Source organism: Neolamprologus multifasciatus, chromosome 10 (assembly GCF_963576455.1).
Source record: "Neolamprologus multifasciatus chromosome 10, fNeoMul1.2, whole genome shotgun sequence".
In the NCBI taxonomy this organism is placed as follows: Eukaryota; Metazoa; Chordata; class Actinopteri; order Cichliformes; family Cichlidae; genus Neolamprologus; species Neolamprologus multifasciatus.
Genome location: NC_140448.1, coordinates 22,111,256 through 22,135,711, shown reverse-complemented (window position 1 = coordinate 22,135,711; position 24,456 = coordinate 22,111,256). Strand labels below are relative to the sequence as shown.

Here is a 24,456-nt window from a genome sequence, read left to right as displayed (position 1 = left end):
GGTGGCTGTAAGTGCACACTGTGGTTTGATTTCACATCATTATCAGAATATTCTCCAGAAATTTGTCAAGCATCTTCAGACATGCACAAAAACTGCAAAAACACTTGATGTAAACGAACAACGCTGTAACAGGACGAGTTATGAATATCTCTTCTTCCCTTAACTTTTACATTTAACTTACGGAGTTCAGATTGTTGCAGATGAGCCTGTGGGACTCATCCAGTCCTTCCATTTCCCACTTGGAGAAGTAGTGCTGATGCCAGTCATGCAGTAGTAATAAAATAAGGGGTTTGACTGTGTAGTATTATTATTTCCTGTACTTTAAGTGTTATTGGAAATGTATTAATAGTTGAGAGCGTTAATGCACTCTTATTTGCCTTGGAAAATTATAGATTATAAGTAATAAATCACCTTTATTATCAAACACAGTGGACATTTTCTCATTTTTGCACACGCACTAACAAACTAGCAGCGATTCCCTTACACTTCTTGATAAGCAGAGAGATCATTAAGCTGACGTTTGCTGATTATATCTGTTTGATGCCCAGCAGATTGGGGAAGTATTTATCAGCTGAGAGTCCCATCCCCACCAACTCAGATCAGCCATTTATGTGGAAAGTGCTGCCTCAGCTCTGGTTTCTATGGAGGAGAGATTGGACTGTGCCTTCGAGATAACCTAGGGAAGGGCTGGTCTCAGGTCTGTAGTTTGTAGATGCATGTGGGTGAGAGAAGGGACAGGAAATGCTTTGAGTTTGTTTGATACTGACTGCATTAAAGGAATTCCCTGAGACACTTATCCACTGCCAATTTAGCCTAGTATCGCACTGACAGTAAACAGTGGCCACTGAAGCAGGTTTTTCCAATATACATTAGCTTGGTTTTGATTTCTCCACATGTGATATCAAAAATGTTTTCAACTTTCTCCTTTTTGCACATTAACCATAGGTTTCCAATCCAAGACTCACGGTACCTGTAGTCAGTTACCACTAGGAGGCAGCATTATCTTTAGACTGGAGCAGAGTAATCTCCAAATCAAACTTCTTTTCTTTTTTTTAATGGAATAAAGCACAAGGACAGTCAGGTTGGTTCAGAAAAAGAAAGTTATTATTTAAGGCACACCTTAACAGTTTGCAACTCCAACACATTTAATTACAATAAACACACAGTGACAACTGAAGGACAACAAAACCGTAAGAGGGGTGAGATTCACATGTGTGGAACAAGTGTATTCTCAGACTAAATTATTCTAACACATATGTTTTGTTGAGAAATTATATTACCTGGGTCAAGTACCATTTGCCATTGAGTTTTGTTTTGGGGTTGTTTTTTGGGGTTTTTTGGTTTCTGAAGGTGGCAAATGTGCCACATTGAGGCAATAATTCCAACATTTTGATACCCATATAAGATCAAATTGAAATACTGTTTGCTTGACGTGTATCCAGGATTATTCCATCTACTGAACTATCCCACCTTATAATATACAGACACCTTTTACAGAAACCCACCTTTGAATTTCTAAAATCACATCTATGACAACAACAACAACGACACCACAAAAGTAATTTGAAAAACATTGCACCTGTCTTCAGTAGAAAAGTGCCAAGAGTCATTCAATTAGAGATTAAACTACATTTTAAATGTAATTACAAGAGATCAAAGACTTGAAAGGATTGAGTGATACTGCAGCTAGACAAGCTCAAGGTCAATAGAGTGGCACAGTGGGATTAGTATAAATCACATTGACTTACAGATTGTGAAAAGAGCTCAGGTTTTTAAAACATGCACATATAGCTATGGGAACCAGCTGTGTGCCATATCTATGGTCTAAGGCACCCCTCTGCAAACCTCAGAGGCAGGTGTGGTTTAATATTGAACAAGTCTATGGCAAATCTTACTGAACGAAAGAAGGGTGTTTTCACGCCTTCATTTGGATGCTGCCAAATTTTATATCAGCGTTGTAGCAGCTGCACAAATGTGTTGATGCAGCGACAGATTGCAAATGGATTCTGTTTTTTATGGGAGCAATTAAGAGCGATTACAAATTTGCAGACTTATCTGGTGGCACATATGCATTTGGTTGTATCCAACACAAAACAGGAAGAACATAAGTAAAAAATACAAAAACAGACATGAGTGCAGACAATAACTGAAAAATGAATGCAGTCTAGGAGTCAGCTTAATCATCATCTAGAAAACCACCCTAAGGAGATAAATATTCACTCACAGCATAAGATCGTTATTTTTTTTTGTTTCTCTGTGCATAAATGCTACACTTTATGAAGAAGCGTGTGCAAAGCGAGGTTCAGTGCAGAACATATAACATCTACCCTCTAGCGTTTTTCTATGTTTTCATCGCAGTGAACCTTTTTGTGAAGACCCAGTTTGTCATTTGCAGATTGAAGCAAAGGTTAGTCCAAAATGTCAGCGTTTTGATGAAGATTTCCATCAGGACACACTGATTAAAGTCAGCATGAAACGTAAAAGCTCCATATAAACATCCAAGGTTGAGAAAAAAAGCTACAGTTTGGTAGCTGCATTTTAAATACACATCATGACTCCACATGACCCATAAGCAAGTCAAGGAAACATATGGGTTGCTTTGCTTATATCTGCTGCTGATTGGAACTGGGACTTCAAACCAAATGCTAAAATCCTATCATCTTTGTTAACTGGCAAAGCTACGCAACATGACCACTACCAACATGTACCTGCTGCTCTGATAAAATGAGCCATTCGTGCTCAGTTCTACAATTTAGCTACATAGATTTTTTTCTTAGAGGAACTGGTGTTTGCTGTGTTAAATCAAATATCTTGTTTTATGTTTAGTTGTCCAGTTTTAATGTTTTGCGCTCCTATTGCCATGCTCATGTCCCGATATTAAATAGAGCACACTGTACAATGGCGTCATCCTCAGTGTTCTTCAACAACTGCTGCCCATCTGCTATGTTGTCGGTCTAATTCCATCTTGTTGTCATTTTTTATGTAGCACTGGTGAACCATGTTACACTTACATAACCACCACGGACTAAAAAGTCTCCCATCCAAGCAGCAGCAGCACATATAGCTTTTGGCCATGGTTGACCAGCAGATCAGATGTGGCTTTGTCAGGCAGGGAAGTGACTACCATTTCACCTCAGCAACTGCTCAGAGTAGAGGCTGAGCAGATATTAGAGCACCAGATGGATGTAAGGGAACATTATATGAGTGACACTCTGCTGAGAGCCATTCTTCTTGGTGACAGGAAAAATGCCTCGCTCGGGCATGGCTGCTGCTCCAGGAGTCCATTTCACTCCTGCAGTCCTGGAGTTCTTTATAATTTATTTTTTGTGAGTGAACAGAGATGCACAAGTGCATACTGTGGTGCATTTGTGTTGTGGATAACAAAGTGGTGCAGGAACACTGAAGGCCAGTTTTGAGTGCCTGTGCTCATAGAATAACATGTGTCTGGGTGCAAATTGCAGATAGATATAAGCCGTGGGCAGGTGCAAGTGATGAGGGAGTAAGCAGGGATCTCGCATCATGAGATCTATCCTGATAAGTAGGCAGCTGGCTCGAAATTGTTGTTCTGTCCATCTTCTATTGCCTTGTTCTTCTCACTTGTGGACAATTCAGAGGACTCGGTGTCCGCCACTGCTTTTCTTGACCTGTTGATGAAAGATTTATTTGAGTAGATATAAAGTCAGCCGGTGTCTGTTGCTATATTCTGCAAGAATACTGTAAAAGTTAACAATAACACATCTTTTCATCTTCCATGCAATGACTTAGTAACTAATTGCACTGAAATAGGATCATTTTAGCTTCACATTCAACCTGTAATTGCTAGCCTGGCATTTTATGATTTTTTTTAAATGGATACTTAAGAGGGAAACATGTATCAGCTGGTGGTACTGACATTATTCCCTGTGATGATAAAAACATCTAGCTGGTCCTATTTTACAGTAATTGTTCTTTTAAAGCTAAACCTACTGACCTTTTCTCCTACCTTATCAACCAAAATTTTAGCTATTTGTTACCTTAAAATTTGGTCTCCTTGTACACTAATCTAAAAATTGATGTTTTTACAGGAGCATCAATTTTTAGATTAGTGTCCATAGGAATTAAGAGGGTAGGTAGCAAGCAGATGCTGCTAATCAAATGCACTTGATTAGCTAATCACCAACAAGTGTGAAGACCTCTGTAAAAGCAGAGGTTTTAGCAGTTTGGTAGTCACACAATGTAACACAATGACCTTAAAGAAGGAGCTGTTGCTACCCACCAACCTAGGAACCGTTATAAGCCATTTCCACCCAATTTGAAGTCAAGTGAGAAAGATTATTCACAAGTAAAGAACATTGAAGACTCTCGCCAATCTCAGGCATGGACATCCCAGCAATTTCACTATAAGATCAGACCACAATGCTCAGAAAAATTCCCAAAAAGCCAATAGCTACATGAGAGACTCTACAGGCCTTGGTTAGCATAAAAAGAACAAGAACAAGGTTTGTTCAGAAGTGTTCCCAGTAGGAATCTTATTCTCTCTAAAAAGAACACAGCAATTTAATTTAGGTTTGCAAAGCTGCATCGAACAAACAATAATAATGGATTGCATTTATATAGCGCTTTTTGATACCCTCAAAGCGCTTTACAATTCCACTATTCATTCACACACTGGTGGAGGCAAGCTACAGTTGTAGCCACAGTTGCCCTGGGACAGACTGACAGAAGCGAGGATGCCATATCGCGCCATCGGCCCCTCTGGCCATCACCAAAACAGCTGGGGATCGAACCAGAAACCTTCCAGTTACAAGATGAGCTTTCCAAGCCCCTGAACAACGGTTGCCCACCCAGACCAAATGGCAAACATATTATGCCAAAAGTCAAGCACGGTGTTGGAGGGATGATGATTTGGGTCTGTTTTTCAGCCATAGGACGTGGGCACCCTACAGTCCTATGACCTGAAGCAACATTGTAAAGAAGAGTGAGCTTTTCATCTCTAGTTTCTACTCTGAGCCGTGGAGTCGGTCATTCCAGCTGCCTGCTGAGCTTGCACACCTGACTCTCCTCACTCTGTGGCGTCTATGAGTTGACTTTTATAGACAACTTCAACTTGTTTTAGGAGCACAGAAAGCTTTACTGGAGGGATGATCTACACCCTAATAGAACCCGTTCACAAGGCTGTATACATCATTAAGCATACATTATACTGCCAAAAAGTCCATAAGTAAAAGTCCAACCTTAAATCCTGTAAAATAACAATGGCACATTCGAAATAATACTAAAATATACTTTCTAAATCAAGCTTTTAGGTTTTTTCAGGGCGACCGTGGCTCAAGAGTTGGGAGTTTGCCTTGTAATCGGAAGGTTACAAGGCAACCTTGTAACCTTGGACCTTCCGTCCCCGGCTCGGACAGACTCGGTCGTTGTGTCCTTGGGCAAGACACTTCACCTACCGCCTACTGGTGTTGGCCAGAAGGGCCGATGGCGTGATATGGCAGCCTCGCTTCTGTCAGTTTGACCCAGGGCAGCTGTGGCTACAACTGTAGTTTGCCTCCACGTGTGTGTGAATGAGTGGATGAAAGGGTGTGTAAAGTGCTTTGGGGTCCCTAGGCGGGACTAGTAAAAAGCGCTATACAAATACAGGCCATTTACCATTTCTATTGTTGTCTTTTTCCAGCTTTCCAACTGTTTAATTTGTTATTTGTATGTTGATAATACTATATATCATTTAATTTCATATAATAAATATAGAATTTCATGAAATAAAGTATAAATATTTACACTTTCAGGTTAAGCTAGCTGAGGACTAAATTACCATTTTATTTTATAGCAAATTGAGTCAAACTAATTTCCTCAAAGCAACAATTTTATAGCCTCTAATATCTGTTTTTATGCCTTTTCTGTGTACTATTGGCTTGGCTTGGGATAATAAGGTTTGATAAATGATTTAGATAGACCGAAATAATCATGAAATTATTTTATGTTCTTGTAGAATATGTCACTGTGTGAGTCAACATTGCACCTGCCTGAACATTTCCTTATGCAAATTATGGTGGTGAATCATATCTCTTATTACTTCCAGAAACTTCTGATATACAGGATATATTCAGTACTGGGCAGCCTTTACCAGTCGCTATTTTATTTGCCTTAATCATATACCCACATTCTGATCATTCTGCCACAAGCAGACATTTTACTGATTTTACTAATTTTTTTAATACCTTTCTTCATGCTTCCACCAAGCAGCAAGGATTATTCTATTATTCCCGGTTACTAGAATATTTATTAAACCGCATATCCAGCAAACCAAACAATCATTATTATTATTGTTATTATTATTATTATTAATGATGGTGAAAAGGCATAGTATTTACAGTGTTACCTTCATTTTGAGTCATCGTTTCTCATTTTTCATTTACTGAAAGCTACAGTGCTATTTTTTCCATGAGAAGGCAGTATTAGCTGGTGAAGAAAGAATAGGCTCTTACTTTTCTCTGTTGAAGACAATGAAGTCTCTCTGGACATTATCCAAACGCTGCTGCAGCTGCCCATTCTGGGGGAGAGACAAATGTAAAAAAAAATCAGCTGTGACTCACTACTGGCAGTTGTGAAGAAGCAACAATAAAATCACGTCCAGCCATTAATCATGGTTATTCTTCTTGTTTTGGTGACTTGGATTTGTAATATTTGCTGGTGCACAGTACAGCGCAAATTGTTTGAATAGTCCAAAAGGTGCCAGTTGAAAAAATTCACTAGGAGACTAGGAGATACAACACAAGAGAGAAAAATAGAGAAAAACGGAATAACCCTAAATTAAGTGTAATAAAGCTGCCCCTGTAGGACCTTCAAACCTTTATTGAATTTCCTAAACTGTTTAATTTTTAGGGTGTCTTAAGGCCTCATCCTTAGTAAAAAGAATCATACTCAAAGTTGCACATGCATGTATGGGCATGTGGTGCTTCCTCCTCAAGCTCAGTTAGATTGGCCCTCTACACTTCGAAATGGCTTACTTCCTGCCAAAGCTGTCACTCACACAGCCTAGCAGAGAGGTTCTGTACAGGTGCTGTCACAGTAGGGGGGGAGCAACTGGCATCCGAAAGCCATCAACTAATTTAGGGCAGGAAGACAGACTGGAGAGTAGAGAGGAAAGGAGGAGCAGAAGAAGTTGGGAGTGGATTTTGTGATTTTGCAAGCATGTCTGAGAGAGAGAAGGATAAAACAGCCCTATGATTAGTATACATCTTGACTGCAAACGAGCCTCTGAGTTTTAGTGAAGTGACACTTTCAGTGCTGTATCAGAAAAGAAAAACGGCAGATTTGCATGAACCCAAAAGATACTGACACAACCACCCAGACAGAGACTGTAAGAACAGGGTGTGTTTTTGTGTGAGCGATACAGACAAAAAAAAGGACGAAGAAACAAACAGACACTCAGAGTGGGGTGGATGAAGCGTTACACATTATTTGTCAGGCATGAGTTATAGATCTGATACATAAAAGATATGATGAGGCATGAAGAAAGATATTGTTTTCTTTCTAACAGTGTCAAAATGATGCTTCGCATCTAAGATCTAAAGGCATGACAGGACCCATGAAATAAAGAAAGAAAAACCTTTGTCCAACATTGTCTGTGCTGCTATAACCCATGATAGGACATATAGTTTCTGTTCAAGTTGCAGAGGGAGCTTGAACAAAAAACGCACTGCTGTAAAGTCTTGGAGCTTCTCCTTAGGGTACTGCCGGTCAGACTTGACTGAATACATTTTATGCGCGCTTATTTTTTGATGTCAAAATATATTTCCAAGGCCTGATTCACACTTTTGACTTTTGTGGTAGCTCCTGGTGATCTCCTGTTGTAAAGCTGTGAAGAACACTTATTATTAATTTATTATAAACTCCAAATTTGACTTAATACATCCACGTCATGCCAATCCACAGGGTGCTGATAATCAGTATTCACCTGTTCAAGAACAATGACAGCAATAAGTTAAACAACTATAGACATCTATGATGAACCCAGAAGTAAATGTCAATTTACAGTGTGTAAATTGACATTTACACACTGTTGATCATCATGTTTCGCTTTTTTCTTTAGCAGCTTCTAAGTATAGGACATCCTCCACTTGTCTAGCCTTGTCTCTGTGCCACATGTTTTCTGTTTTGGGGCCTTTACTTTTTCTGATATATTAGATACCTGTTCAACACACTCTGAGCACTTTTAAGCATAGTTTTTATCATTTCTATGCAGACAACATTCAGCTATATATCTCTTTTAAGCCCCAAGACATTTCCAAGCTACAGACTTTGCAGAGGTACTCAGACTCTACTAAAATTTGTAGAAACAGTCCTTGCTTGTGCCCCTTACAGATTTGTACCTAAGCTCTCGTTTGCCTTTGCAGCATTAGCTACAACTTCTATCAGAAATGTTTCGGTAACTTTTGTTTCAGCTTTTATTTTGGATGCTCACAGCTTGAATCCTGTCCTAGATCTTGCAAATTGAGTTCCAGTGTGTCTGGCTCTGCATTGGAAATTGTTATTCATGCATTTATTCAATCACATTTTTTGATTATTGTAACTCATTGTTCACTTTTCACAAGAAAACCTCCCTTTTATTTTGTGCTTTTACTCTGTCTTGAAAATCGAGGGTTAGATGTAAATTGATTCATTACTCTGTAACTGTACAATATGGGCAGATGTTTAAATTGATGGAGACAAGGAGTGAGAAGGTCAGAAAGGAATCTGCCAGAAGAAGGCTCTGGCCTTGCTTTAACCGTTGACATTTCACTACTTCTTCTCTCCTCTTTGTCTCTTCCTTCCTTTCTTTATTTAATGCTTTTAAAAAGACAGTTCAGAAGCTAATTGCTCCAAATGGTAGATTAAACTTTCCATTTAATGAGACAAACCAACAGGGAGTGCTCTGTTGGATGAAAGCCTAACAGGAACATTTCTCAAGGTCCATGGCTAAGGCTGAGGCTGTTTGTTGTGACTGTTAATGAGCAATAGTATTAAAATATGTAGATTGCCTGACACATAAATGGCATATTGAATCACAGTCATTTGAGAAGATTGATATGCTGTAATTTGGGAACCGTATGTGACATAATAGTGAAGTTAGTGGTGAATAATGAAATATGGATTGAAGGAATGCTTTAACCATAATTTAAACAGTAAAAATCTTCAGCTCAGATTCAACTGCTGAGTGTAGAAATCTCTGCTGTACAAGTAGTACTTCTTAAATTGCATGTGTTTGACTTCTCCTGATGATATTCCCTCAGACCTAAACCAAAGCCAAGTTCTGACTCTGCATTTTTAATCAGTGGCACACACAGAGTTGCTTCCTCAGATGCACGTGCAGCTCTCTCTCTATTCCAATGATCCATCAATTTATCTGACATCAGTGCTAATGAACTGGCTTTACACTACTTCTATGAAGCTTTTGTTTACTCAGAACAACCAGACATTCTATTTTTTAAGCTATAATTGAAAGAGATAGGAAATATTTGAAAGAGATCATTGAAAAAAAATCTGTTCTTCACTTTTTCTTACTTAAAGAAAAAACTTCATTCAAGCACATGTAGATTTTGTCACTGTACTATACTTTTTTTCTGTACCCAAAGAACAAAAATTGTTTTATATCCTGTGAAAACCTTAATGTCAGCCTGAAGACAGCCTTTCCCATCTCTCTTTTTCTCTCCATGGGACTCCGTGATACTGAAACATGGCACTGATTGCACCTTTTAGTGCCTTATTTCCAACTCACTCCCAATGCCCCACCCAAAAAATTGCTGTTTATTTTGAAATTTGCATTGAAAATAATGGATGTACTTTCACTATATTTACAGTTTTAGCAGTAACTTTTTAATCAAGCATTCACTCTCTTTTTAGCCTTATTATTGGTCACTACCAACTACCTGCTATTCACATATTTGATGGCATTTTCATGAAGCTATATCTCATTTTCATTAACTGCTGTTTTGCTAAACAGATACTGTGTGGTAGGTTTTAGCCACTTTTTGAAAATGGATGTAAACAAAAATTATCGATGAGTGGTGAGACTGAACCAAAACCAAACATGGCGCAAATGACTTAAGTCAAAAATTCCTCTGAAAATGGTCGGATACAAGGACCGGACTGAAAATGAGTGAAAAAGCATCAATGTCCAAAGAAAAAACTTTGAAAGAGCTTCAGAAAGCCTGGAGCACTGCTTCTCAAGACCAATTTAAAAAAATTGGTCTATTCTTCCAAGGTTTGGTTCCTTGGAAGAATAGATTATTTTGAACAAAATCATAAAATAAAGTACAAAAACAAGATACAGCAGTGAGATTGGAATCAGACATACACAAACTCATAATGGTGTAAATGAATGTTTTAAGTGTGAAAGGGAGTAGGTAGAGATCTTAAACAAACAAAAATCTACAAACGAAATGCCTACATTCTCGTTAGCTACATATACGTGCACAGAACAATAATAATGAAAAATAGTAAAATCCAGATGAGCAGAATGAGAAGCCCATTTTGCATCAGTACCTAATTAGTACTAATTAGGACTCAGTATGGTTAGCCACGGTTTTCAGAGTTTCCATTAGGTGATAGTATCTGGTATCATGTCGTTCACGAAAATAAAAACTGCCAATTTTGAAACCCAGTAACAAGGGAAACTGATACCAAAAATCAAAGCCATGGTCCCTGAGTCTGACGAAAAGCCACAGACCAAGCATCAGGTTGACCGAGCAGCAGGACGAACGACCACACACATTAGGTGGTACTCGATCGTAATGAAAAATCAGTTGATCCATCAGTAGATACTGATGGAAAAAACTATAATAGTTTTGTTTTGTTTTTATAGAGTTGTATGAACTTACAGTATACAGCGACAAACAGGTTTTAATTTCCTCTGTGCAGTTATCACACAGCTTTACTCCATTGACTATGATACTGTAGTATTTATTACAAGTTCTTACAGCCAATTATTAAACATATAACTTGTGTTTGTCTGCTGGTCTTATTAATGATTCTTATTGCTCTTTGTTGTAATATGTAAACTGACACACAGACATATAAGGAAATGAGGGATGGCTTAGAACTTTTGCACAACACTGTAGGTGATAATTCTCTGCATGTTCATTTTAATGACTTATTCAACATTAACCCAGTAATCTTCATATAGTCATTTCTCAATATAAAGTTAATCATCATAACCACTGCAGTAAAAACTCTACAACAAGCAAAAATGTTGCACCCAATACAATCACTAGACTATTATGGTAAACGTCAACTTATTGTCACCAGATCAGGCAATTCAAACATACTAGAAACCTCCTGTGATTGCAATATGCTGAGGATCAGATAGAAGATGATTTCACCCATTTTATATTTTAAAACTTCCATGGCGTTATGAAAATAAGGTCACCAATGTCACCTATAATAAAACCTAGCCTAGCAAACATAAAATTACAACTTGATGCACATATAGTAACAGCAGCCTGGAGAAACAATGAGAACATACTGAGTAGCAAAAACAGCTCCAGCCCTGAACACATTATACAAATTAATTCTATATGTCAAGTTTCCACTTTATCTCATGCATGCAATAAACTTGAATGGCACCTATGATTATGCGAGGTGTGTGTGTGTGTGTCTGCAAGTTTCAGTGTGACAATTAATTTTGTTCTCACAGCAGTCCAATTTTCTGCTGTATATTATCAGTGGTTTAACTGAGCTAATTCCATGCTACATTATGAGAGCAATGAAAGGAAGAGGGAGGCAAAAAGATAAAAGTTCAACCAGAAAAATTGATGAGGAACGGGACACTTTCTGTACAAGAAAATGTTATAGTGACATATAGATATCTTTGTGCTGGGATACAGCGGGAAGGGGAAAAAAGCAAAGGCTGGAAAAGAGAAGAGGAGAGAAGGAACATACAAAAAAAGAATACAGACGGCTTTAAGGTAATGAGTAAGAGGCTGGAACAGGCATTAGGGTAGTTTTCTTCATGCGATATTGATCTGCTGTGCTTCAGCAATGGTTCACAGACCCTCTCTCTTACACACACATACACACATATATCAAACACTCACAATCTTTTTTTGTCTGTCTCTTATAAGCATCCATCACAAGTGGCCCCAGTAGCCCTGCGTAAATGGATATGGTAAAGCACTGCACAAACACAAACTGATATTTATAGCCAGTAAAGTGAGTATTCCTCCTGACAGCTAAGCACACACTGCAAAATATGATTCCACAAAAGGATGTTTGGCCACATCATATTGAATAGGCTCCAAACATCAAAAACTGCATGCAAATAGAATCCCTGAATAGATATAAGATGGGAAAACTCGAAATGGGTCTACATGGGAAATAGCAGAAAGACCTGTGCTTTCTGTACACACCATTTATAAAAAAAAAATCTGTTTGGTATTTGAAAAGCAATTTAAAAGGAAAGACAAATGCCCCGCTGTTCAGTGACATTATGGCACAAACGTCACAGTGGGCTAAAGTAATGCTTTCCAATCATTCTTGTGTAATGTGCTCAAATAAATAATAACTTCAATCATTCATCCCTTACTTACTATCTAATAAAGTAGGCAGAGTGGGATATTAGCTATTTGCCGATCTTTCTGTATCAGCATTTTTAGCAGCCAATATATGAAAATAAATAAAGGAAAGGAAAAATGTGAGAAAGATGTGGTTGATTCTGCTCGGATCAATCAGCTGATCTGAGCAGAATTGTGCAGAATTTGAGTTAACAACTAACTACACATAGAAATATCCATTTCTATGTGTGATGGCATGCCACACATGGTAAGCTTCACACCGCACCATCAGTTGATTCACTTTAGTTTAATTTACAGTCACTACTTTAAAATATTCTACTTATTCTTCAATATTGTTTCTTTATTAAATGTATCTATTTTTCCATCACACCTTCCAATGTTTATATGGCGTGCACACATATTAACCTTGCAAGGTAAAAGTTCTGTTTTATGTTATATTAACACATCTTTGTTTGAGTTACCTGGGAGTTGGCTTCTCCTCCTGTCTGGCAAAAGGTGTGGCAAAGTGCTGGTAGACCTGATATCAAAAGTTTTTAAGGTAGACTGTTTTCTTTGATTTGGTAATTGTTTAAATATGCAATTGTAACTGTCTGGTGCCACCTTAAAACCTGTAGTCGGTAATAGGACATGATGTCGTCGGTAAACAGGAAGTAAGTCTGTGAATTAAGGAGAAGGCATGTGCAGCATGGTGGCTTTAGCCAGATAAATCCAGTGGCATCCACATACATCCTATGCCTTTGGTAGCATTGTGGGTATGTATAGACTTGTTTTATATTTTATGTGCATGTATAGACCACTTTCTTTCAAGTAAGTTCATTTTTCTGTAAGTTTAATGATAAAACCAATCTTATGCAGTTTACGCTAGCAATCGCTTATGGAGCTAGTTAAAGGGGAATGACAAACGAATTGGAGGCATTCATTATAGCAAGACTTGTTAAAATCATAATTTGATGTTTGTATTTGAGTTAAAAAGGGAAGTAATTCATATGAACATTCCATGTTGACATATTGAAAAACTGGGTTAATATATTTTCATTGTTATATATGTACATGGTGAATAAGTACAGTGATTATGCCTTGTACTGTTTGTTACAGTTTCACCTTTCCCTGTGTCAATAAACCTGTGAACCGGGAATCGTGTCATCAGAGTCTTGATGTGGGGAAGGAGTTTAGCTGACTGCCCAACCATAGCAGAGGCAGTACAGTGAAACCACACTACCTAGCGGGCAAGATAACGTGGAAATGCCGACAGATGGTAGGGAGACCATCATCACAATCAACTAATGGACAATTAGCACATCTAAGCAGAGATTCGCTGAGAAATTGTTCAATCCAAGTCAGAAGAAACAACCATGTCAAAAACGCATTCGCACGCTCCTTCTGTGCACTCCTATGCATCATCAACTGGGTCTGCTGCAGCCAAGGCACGAGCACGTGCAGAAGCAGCAAAGGCTCATCTTTCTTATGCTGAGGAGGAAATAAACCTAAAACTAGAAAAGGCTAAATTGGAAGCCTCAATGCAAATGCTAGAATATAAGAAAGAAACTGCTGCAGCCATTGCGGAGGCAAAAGTGCTAGAAGCTGCAGCTGATATCAATAGTGAAAGACGTAGTTGTGACCTTGTACTAGATTCCGACCCTCTAGAAACTATTCAACGGACACAACAGTATGTTGCGGACCAAGGCAAAGTATCAGAGACAGAGCATCAGCGGCATGAAAGCGTTACGCCAATAAAATCACAGCCGTTCCCCAGCTCACATGGAGTTCAGATCTGTAAGGATGAAGATGTTCACGAGCCACGACAAGTAAGATTTGAACACAGTTCTGCTACTCCAACCCAGAATCTCGGATCTCAAAATGACTATAGTGGTGCATTTCCCTCAGCCTATCCCATATCTCCTAACGCCAACTATGGCAGCCCCAACCCAAATGATTTTGTGAGATATCTTGCACGCCGTGAACTTGTGTCTACAGGCTTACTTCAATTTAATGACAAGCCACAGAACTACAGAGCCTGGAAACGCTCATTTCTATCTGCAACCAGTGGCTTAGATTTGACTGCGAGTGAAGAGATGGATCTTCTTTTAAAGTGGCTTGGCAAGGAGTCAAAAGAACACGCAGAGCAGATCAGAGCAATTCATGTTAATCATCCAGGACCTGGGCTGGATATGATATGACAAAGACTCGATAGAACCTACGGCTCAACAGAGGCAATAGAGGATTCGCTCTTCAAGCGCATTGACACATTTCCAAAGGTAGGAAATCGAGACTATGCTAAGTTAACAAAGTTGAGTGATCTTCTGATGGAACTTCTTTCAGCTAAGGATGAAGGAGACCTACCTGGACTTTCATTCCTTGACACAGCAAGAGGTGTCAACCCAATCGTGCAGAAGCTCCCCTTTCGTCTGCAAGAAAAGTGGGCTTCAGCTGGCGCATCGTACAAGCAGCGAGAGCATGTGCCGTATCCGCCTTTACCTTTTTTGTAGAGTTTGTTAGCCGGGAGGCTAGCATTGCCAACGATCCAAGCTTCAACTTCATCACTCAGACAGACATCAGCCCCAGGACTGAAAAGTTAGCGTGGCAGCCAAACAAGCATAGAGGAATCTCAGTCTGTAAAACGGACGTATTCTCCAGAGCTAGTTCTGATTCTAGTAAGTTCTCATCAAAGCTTGATGATTGTGATAAAGTATGCCCCATTCATGGGAAACCACACCCATTACGCAAATGTCGTGCATTCAGAGAAAAACCGATTGATGAGCGCAAGATGTTCTTGAAGGAGCACAATTTGTGTTTCAAATGCTGTTCAGCATCATCGCACCTTGCTAGGGATTGCAAGGTCAGAGTGCAGTGTTCTGAGTGCAAAAGTGAAAGGCACAACACAGCTCTACATCCAGGGCCTGCACCTTGGATAGAAGTGAAGGACCCTGCTCCAGACCATGGCGGGGAGGAAGTTGAAACTTTGCCTCAATTGGACATCACAGCCAAATACACAAAGGTTTGCGGGGGAGATCTGATGGACCGATCCTGTTCCAAAATATGCCTTGTGAAGGTATATCCAGCTGGGAACAGAGAAAAAGCAGTGAAGCTGTATGCAATTTTGGATGAGCAAAGTAACAGGTCGTTAGTTCGCTCACAGTTTTTTGAAGTATTTGGTGACAAAAGCCCATGTGCGCCATACATACTGAGAACATGTGCAGGAGTAAAAGAATCATCAGGTAGGAGGGCAAATGGCTATGAGGTGGAATCTCTTGATGGGACTGTCCGCATTCCATTACCCAGTCTCACAGAATGCAATGAAATTCCCAACAACAGGGATGAGATTCCAACCCCTGATGTCGCTATTCATCATGCACATTTAAAGTCACTGGCACACCTCATCCCAGATCTGGACCCAAATGCCCAGATCATGCTTCTCCTAGGGCGGGACGTTATCAGAGTACATAAAGTCCGCAAACAGGTGAATGGTTCACACAACCAGCCCTATGTTCAGAAGTTAGATCTGGGGTGGGTTGTTGTGGGCAACGTGTGTCTCGGCAGTGTCCATAGGCCATCAGCAATCAGCTCCCTCTATACAAATACCACAGAGCTGCGAAGGCCATCTATCTTTAACCCATGCCCTAATGTGTTTTGTGTTAAAGAAAGGTACAGCGCCATCCAGGTTGCAGACCATCTCCCAACATGTCCTGAACAAGAGTCCATCTGCGATGTTGACCATCTTGGATGCAATGTGTTCAAGAGGACCAAAGAGGATAACCAAGTTGCTCCTTCAATTCAGGATGCTTCATTCATGAAAATAATGAAGGCTGGACTACAGAAAGACACAAATAACAGCTGGGTAGCCCCTTTACCCTTCAAGAGTCCACGTCAGCAGCTTCCTAACAACAGGCCTCAGGCACTGAAGCGTCTCAAGTCTCTCATTCACAACTTTGAGAGGAAGCCTGAAATGAGGGAACACTTCCTTAGCTTCATGGAACAGATGTTCAAAAATGGTCATGCAGAGTTGGCTCCTCCGTTGGGTGAGGAGGAAGAGCGATGGTATTTACCAACATTCGGTGTGTACCATCCCAAGAAACCAAAGAAGATCAGAATAGTTTTTGACTCCAGTGCTCGATTCAATGGTGTGTCACTCAACGATGTGCTGTTGACGGGGCCTGATCTGAACAACACACTGCTGGGTGTATTGATTTGCTTTAGAAAGGAAGCTGTTGCATTCTCAGCAGACATAGAACAAATGTTCTACTCTTTCTTGGTCAGAGAAGAGGACAGAAACTTCTTGAGGTTTCTATGGTTCCGTGATAATGACCTCTCCAAAGATATCGTGGACTACCGCATGACAGTCCACGTGTTCCGGAATAGCCCCTCGCCTGCAGTGGCTATTTACGGCCTGCATCAATCCGTTCAGGTCAGTGAGTTCCATGCTGATGTAAAGCATTTTGTGATGCGAGACTTTTATGTAGATGATGGACTGAAGTCTCTGCCTACAGTCGAAGCAGCTATCAACTTGTTAAAGAAGACACAGGATGTCCTCTCCAGGTCTAACCTGAGGCTGCATAAGATCGCAGCAAACAAGAAGGAGGTCATGAGAGCCTTTCCTTCAAGAGACTATGCAAGTGACCTTAAAGATCTTGACCTTGATGCAGACACAGTACCGATGCAGCGCAGTCTCGGGCTCAACTGGAACCTTCAAACAGATTGCTTTGTCTTCAGTGTCTCCCAGGAGACAAAACCTTATACTCGCCGGGGAGTCTTATCTATCATTAACAGTCTCTACGACCCTCTTGGGTTTGTAGCACTAGTTGTCATACAAGGCAAGGCCATTCTGCGAGAGCTCACTGCTGAGAATGGTGACTGGGATGCGCCATTACCTCGAGACAAGGAGGAAGCTTGGGCCTCGTGGAGAGCTTCACTGACAGAGTTGTCAAGTCTGACGATACCCAGACCCTACACTGAAACTTCACCATCGACAGCTGTCAACAGAGAATTGTGTGTTTTCTCTGACGCGTCAACAAAAGCTATTGCTGCAGTAGCATATCTTAGAGTCACAGACACTGCTGGAAACCAGCATGTGGGGTTTGTCATGGGAAAGGCCAAGCTGGCTCCTCGTCCAGAGCACACAATCCCGAGATTAGAGCTCTGTGCAGCAGTACTGGCTGTTGAGTTGTCAGACCTGATCTCAGCAGAACTTGATCTTCAGCTTAATGCTGCGACTTATTACACAGATAGTAAGGTGGTTCTGGGCTACATTTGTAATGAGACCAGGCGTTTTTATGTGTACGTAAGTAATCGTGTCCTGCGCATTCGAAGATCCTCCAGTCCACGCCAGTGGCGCTACGTGGCCACAAACCAGAACCCTGCAGACCATGCAACACGTTCGGTTGCTGCAGGCACTTTAAAAGACACCAACTGGCTTAGTGGACCCAGGTTTCTGTCCAAACCAGAGCAAGACATCCCTGACATCACCTTTGATCTTGTGGACCCAGGTTCAGATCCAGACATCCGACCGCTTGTGTCCACATTAAGCACTGCCACAGCATCCAAGCAACTTGGGTCCCAACGATTCACCAAGTTTTCTTCGTGGCAGTCACTGACTCGTGCAATCGCCCATCTGAAACATATTGCCAGTTGTTACAACATGATCACAACAAACAAACCTTGTAAGGGCTGGCATCTTTGCAAGACAGGATTTAGTGTTGAGGAATCCACCCAAGCCTCAGACATCATCATTCGAACAGTCCAAGAAGAGGTTCATGGCGAGGAGATCAAATGTATCATAATACACAAAGAGATTCCCAGAAGTAGTCCTCTGAAAAGTCTCGATCCCTTTATTGATGCACATGGCCTACTAAGAGTCGGAGGTCGTCTTCACTATTCGTGTCTTGCTCAGAGTGAGAAGACTCCTGTGATTATTCCAGGGAATCATCATATTGCAACCCTGCTCATTAGACAGTACCACGAACAAGTTCACCATCAAGGGCGTCTTTTTACGGAAGGGGCTGTCCGTGCAGCTGGGTTTTGGATAGTTGGTGGAAAGAGAAAAGTGAGCACATCTACCGATGTGTGACATGCAGAAGACTTAGAGCTCCAGTAAGCTGCCAAAAAATGGCCAGCCTTCCGGCAGATCGTCTCTCAACAGACCCTCCCTTCACAAATGTTGGCCTTGATGTGTTTGGTCCTTGGAGTGTTTCTGCACGCCGGACTAGAGGAGGCCTCTCACACAGCAAAAGGTGGGCCGTGATTTTTACATGTATGAGCGTAAGAGCCGTACATATTGAAGTCATAGAATCCCTCGACACATCCAGCTTTATCAACGCATTAAGGCGGTTTCTAGCAGTTAGAGGGCCCGTCAAAAGTATTCGATCAGACAGAGGCACTAACTTTGTGGGTGCTTGTCAGTCCTTGAAGATACCTTCTAACATCGACCACAATGGTGTCAAGTCTTACCTGTCAGCCCAAGGATGCTCTTGGACATTCAACCCTCCACATGCCTCCCACTTTGGTGGAACGTGGGAAAGGATGATTGGTCTGGCTAGAAGGATTCTTGACTCCATGTTCCTCCAGCTCAAGGGGAAGCTTACCCATGAAGTGTTGGTAACTTTCATGGCAGAAGTAGCAGGCATCATTAATGCCCGGCCTCTTGTTCCTGTAACAACTGACCCCGACAACTCATTCATTCTTACGCCAGCTGCTCTTCTAACACAGAAGATAAACTGTGTTCCTGCTCCTCCAGGAGAGTTTGGAGCCGCTGACCTCTACAAGCATCAGTGGAGACAAGTCCAGCACCTGTCCAACACCTTCTGGGACAGGTGGCGCAAGCAGTTCCTTCCAACATTGCAATCACGTAGGAAGTGGCAGTCATCTAACCCAAACATTAAGCCAGGGGATGTTGTTCTCCTCATGGACAGTCAAGTACAAAGAAATAAGTGGCCACTTGGTCTGGTAACACAGACCTTCTAAAGCAAAGATGGTAAAGTTCGCCAGGTCGAGGTCAAGGTCATCAAGCCAGGAGGAGAAACATTGTTTGTGAGACCCATTACAGAAATAGTACTTCTTCTGGCTTCAGATGTCTAGGTGTTGAACTGTCATTGACAAAGTGTGGTGGCGTTAATCACGCCAGGCGGGGAGTGTTCTGATATCAAAAGTTTTTAAGGTAGACTGTTTTCTTTGATTTGGTAAATGTCTAAATATGCAATAGTAACTCTCTGGTGCCACCTTAAAACCTGTAGTCAGTAATAGGACATGATGTCGTCGGTAAACAGGAAGTAAGTCTGTGAATTAAGGAGAAGGCATGTGCAGCATGGTGGCTTTAGCCAGATAAATCCAGTGGCATCCACATACATCCTATGCCTTTGGTAGCATTGTGGGTATGTATAGACTTGTTTTATATTTTATGTGCATGTATAGACCACTTTCTTTCAAGTAAGTTCATTTTTCTGTAAGTTTAATGATAAAACCAATCTTATGCAGTTTACGCTAGCAATCGCTTATGGAGCTAGTTAAAGGGGAATGACAAACAAATTGGAGGCATTCATTATAGCAAGACTTGTTAAAATCATAATTTGATGTTTGTATTTGAGTTAAAAAGGGAAGTAATTCATATGAACATTCCATGTTGACATATTGAAAAACTGGGTTAATATATTTTCATTGTTATATATGTACATGGTGAATAAGTACAGTGATTATGCCTTGTACTGTTTGTTACAGTTTCACCTTTCCCTGTGTCAATAAACCTGTGAACCGGGAATCGTGTCATCAGAGTCTTGATGTGGGGAAGGAGTTTAGCTGATTGCCCAACCATAGCAGAGGCAGTACACCTGAAGTACCACTGACAGCCTAATTGGATTGCACCACATGCTTCATGGCCTGGGGGGGTGTTTCATGTTTGTTTAATTGTTTTGTATTAGTTGGTTATATGGCAGCCATCTTGTTTTCCCTGTGTGTGTCATTTGGTTTAGCTAAACCAGTATTTAAGTTCCCCCATGTCATTTCAGCAGGTCAGTTTATCTTATGTTTGTTTGAGGTTTTGTTTATTATTATCTTGAGTTTAGTCTATTGAGTTGACCTCTTTTATTGGTCTGCCTGTTTAAGTTTTGGCTTTGTTAAATATATTTTCATATTTTTGGGTCAATAAAACCCCCTTTTTGAATTAAAACACCTGTGTCCTTTATGCTTTACTGCTTGGTCCCTGACACTATGAAAGAGTTATTTATTCCATTGCACTCACTTGCCAAACAACAGTTTATCTATTGTTTTTAGGTAACAATTTTAATTGTACCTGGTTGTTGTAACAGCTAATAAATAATCCATACTGTTGGCTAACACCTCAACTGCTAGCCATTCATTTTGGTAAAGACATCCCAGATTTTTAATTCCCACATTTGGCTACTAATTTCAAGTACTTATCTATTATGTTTAATTAATTTATTTAATCACCCTATCATCTTATTTTTTTTCTACATATACATCCACATCTGCTACTAATCCACACCATTTAGTTAGCTTCTTTACTTCCTTAAAATTGGCTCCAATATCAGTCCTTTAAAACTAAAATGCAGTTTCTGTTTTTACGGCTAATTGTTCCATGTAACCCAAAGATACCTTTGTTGGGAGTCACTAGCGCTCTAACGTAGCCATCTTACATTTCATTTTGCCTAAATGCTACTAGAATGACTCAAAAGTTGCTTCCCTTTAGCCTTCGCTTAGACAGAAGAGACATTTCTTTGAAAGTCTGCTATTATTATTTCTTTAGAACAGGTGGCATACTCTCTGACAAAATGGACCAAGTGTTTAGAAATGTTGTTTGGCCACACAGTGAGATATTACTGATATATACACTTAGACAAGCCTCCACAAGCAGCTGTCAGCTTTCATAAAACATGGTGCACTTGTCAGTTCTTATTGCAAAGTGGCAAAGAGTGTGCTCTAGAGTCTAGACCACACAGATTGCTTCACTTCTATTAAAAAAAGGAATTCCATAAATTGTTCCTCTGTGCCAAAGGGTCAGAGTCGGGTCAAACTTTGTAACTTTGGCATTGGCTGTATGCGTGCGTGCAACAGGTTAGATCGTGGGCCTTTTTTTGAAGTGTGTGTGCCAACTCTAGGTGTGAAGTATCTGATATTTTTCTGTTGTGTGGTAAAGTATAAACATATCCAACACACATTCCCGTACAATTTATATGCATCTTAATCTAGTTTGATCTTTCTGAGTTCATACTGTCGTCATGAAAAAATTGTGTGGGTATGTTCTCCCATATCTCACTCGACCTTTTACCTTCCAGTCTTTTTCTTCATTCCTCATTAATGAAAATAATGAGAGAAAAATATTCTAAACCAAAAACATTAAACATGTTAGTTTCCTAAGATAAACACAGTTGTAAAAAATTATTATCAATCATCAATATCAAACATATGTTAACTACCCTAACATAACAGGATGTAAATATGATCTAAATGTATAAATTTATGGCCTTACCTGCGGAGAGCCATCAGAGCCATGCTCCTTGGTTTTTCTAGCAAGTCTTTTCTTCTTCTTGTGAAGTGGTTTGGACTCCAGGATCATTTCCTCTAGCTCAAATGTGGGGTCACAGTTTAGCCTTCGCCTCTACAGTGACATATTCATATAAAGAAAGACATATAATCAAAGGCATAGACGTGGCTATTTTGGTGTCAAAAAACAAGACAAAAAACAAATGGCAATGCAGGTTTCCGTGTTGTATTAGAAACATGATGAGGAAAATTTAGAATTTTGCATCAATAAATGTTTTGTACCACTAAATATCTGACAATGAAATGTTCAACAGTGCTTCAGAACACAGTAATATATGATAAAAAACAAACTGAAACAAGGTAAGACACTGAGTGCTATAAAGTTAGGAAACAAAACATAAGGGCTGAGTTTTCCCTCAGTGTTCAAACATTAACAGTGTGGAAGGGATTAAAGACTGTGCATGTGCCTATAATTAAACAGAAAGACACTGTCAATTCCCCATCGATCCTCTGTGCCTTTCCTCTGCTGTGGTAGCCTGACCGCTGGGGATACCAGCTGCTCTGCTCTGCTATAGACTGGAACTAGATAAAGTCATTTAGTTAACTGTTTACTTCCAACAGTCATTGGACAGTCAGCTCAGAGCAAAGCATTAACAGTTACTGTCACCTTTTAGGAGACTTTTAGAGTTATTTAATCATTACATTATTGTACAGGTTTTCTTTTCTTTCTAAAAGCTCTTCTGTGAGCCTGTCAAATTTACTTTGGACTTGCAGATTCTCATTTACACCCTTCAATCACCAGCTGTAACTTTTGTAACGCTCGGAAGAACCTGACATTACAGAAGATACTACATGAGCTTGTCAGCAAAGCAGCTTGACTCCCTGTCTAACGGCATTATTAGCTTTATCCACTTTGCCATAATGACTCATTGACTATATAGCTGCTGGTAGATACACATTTTAGCTTCTTTAGCTGCTTTGAGTTGTGTCTAAGACTCTTTCTGTTCTCTTTCTGCCTAGATATCTACAATAAGTAGTTGGGCCAACTTAAACAGCAGGGGGCAGTGTTTACAGACAGGGTACAAAAGATTAACTGAACAGTGGCTTCATCTTCATTTTTCACTACCCGCTTTAGGGTAAATACCTGAAATACTGGTATGGAAATAAGTATGGGAAAAATACGGCAGAAAAAACCTTGGTATTTATAATCTAATACGTTAAAAAACAAACTTGTGTCATGATACTCTAAATAAGCTTTAAGGTCATTTAAGACTTCTGTGGATGGATTATTTAAAGTGTGGTATATGTTTGTTTAGGTGCTCCTTACCTTGATTTACAGCAATGTTGTATTTGTGTCATTTAAATGTAATACAGCAGAAAAATAAACATTCAGATGTGAGGATTTTGCTGCGCACTACACTGTCACAGTGCTGAGTTTATGTCTGATACTCACATTTGGAATAAAACCTGGAGGGACCTGCTTGCTGAGCACAGCATCCCAGTTGACGTCTGACATGTAGTCCAGATCCTGTAGCTCTGCTAGACAGGAAATGCGTTTCTGGACATCTAAGCACAGCAACTGAAAGCGACAAAAGGATTAAAGTAAGAACAACTGTCCACGGGGAGGCATGGCTGAAAAGTTAGGAGCAGAGTCCCACTGAGACATGAGCACATGTTTGCCTTTAAGGATGTGTCTGAGAATGAGGGACAAAGGGGGTTGGAAGTACTGGAGAAGGGACATGCAGAGGGAGCTTGAGAAAGAGGGAGGAAACAAAAGGAGGAGGAAAAAAATGAAAGTCATATAGAAAGCTAATGGTGATGGGATAACGCAGTGGGTTGTGAAGGACAAAAGATGAAGGACAAATTTTGTGGGCCTGAAATTCTTCCCTGGCATTTTCACATTCTTTACATCTCTTTCGTCTCTCTCTATACTCTCCTGCTCACTCCCTCATACACATATACACATGCAACTGGAATGCCAATGAGCTTCGAGGAGTCTGAGCACGAAGCAATGCAACAGTTTGACTGCAGTGGATCGCTGCCAAGATAAAAGCCAAATCCTACAACAGCCGTGCATCTTTTAAGTATTACAACAAGACGAAGGCACGCTTGACAGCTGAATGACATACTGAATAACACGTAGACTATTCTAATTTTAGGCTGGTATTTAGTGTTTATTCACACATAGTGAAGTATAAGCTTCCCTGTGTCTGTTTTTCTGTGTCTCTCTACGTTTTCAGCTTTAGCATTTGTTCTGGAATAGTACCTTATTGATTTATGTATGCAAGTAACCGCAAACAGTTAACACTGTCATTCACCTACATCACTAATTTAAATGTTTGAATACTGATTCTACTCCATTATAATTCTAAAGTTGTGCTGCATTCAAGTGAGGCTGTAACAATGAAAGTGACCTCCTAATTAAGATTCTGTAGCCTCA

At 40.1% G+C, this 24,456-nt stretch overlaps 2 protein-coding genes across 2 annotated transcripts in view; one reads left to right on the top strand and one right to left on the bottom strand.

The window, feature by feature from the left end:
- Positions 1 to 1,082: 1,082 nt before the first annotated feature.
- The window catches only part of stk32a (serine/threonine kinase 32A), a 73,192-nt gene continuing 49,818 nt past the window's right edge, over positions 1,083 to 24,456 (bottom strand). The window contains exons 10-13 of the mRNA XM_085173950.1: positions 23,470 to 23,595; positions 22,003 to 22,131; positions 6,465 to 6,529; positions 1,083 to 3,644 (exon numbers count right to left, since the gene is read on the bottom strand). Of these exons, the coding sequence (XP_085030076.1) occupies positions 3,527 to 3,644; positions 6,465 to 6,529; positions 22,003 to 22,131; positions 23,470 to 23,595 (438 nt within the window). The 3' untranslated portion in view covers positions 1,083 to 3,526. The remainder of the gene's footprint in view (positions 3,645 to 6,464; positions 6,530 to 22,002; positions 22,132 to 23,469; positions 23,596 to 24,456) is intronic.
- On the top strand, positions 13,065 to 19,432 carry LOC146510220 (uncharacterized). Its single transcript, XM_085173943.1, has 2 exons — positions 13,065 to 13,282; positions 13,626 to 19,432. The coding sequence occupies exon 2, from the start codon at positions 15,295 to 15,297 to the stop codon at positions 18,589 to 18,591; it is 3,297 nt and encodes a 1,098-aa protein (XP_085030069.1). The 5' UTR covers positions 13,065 to 13,282; positions 13,626 to 15,294; the 3' UTR covers positions 18,592 to 19,432.

Coding starts and splice junctions, on each gene's coding strand:
- LOC146510220 (XM_085173943.1), top strand. CDS start 15,295: ATGTTCTTGAAGGAGCACAATTTGTGTTTCAAATGCTGTTCAGCATCA.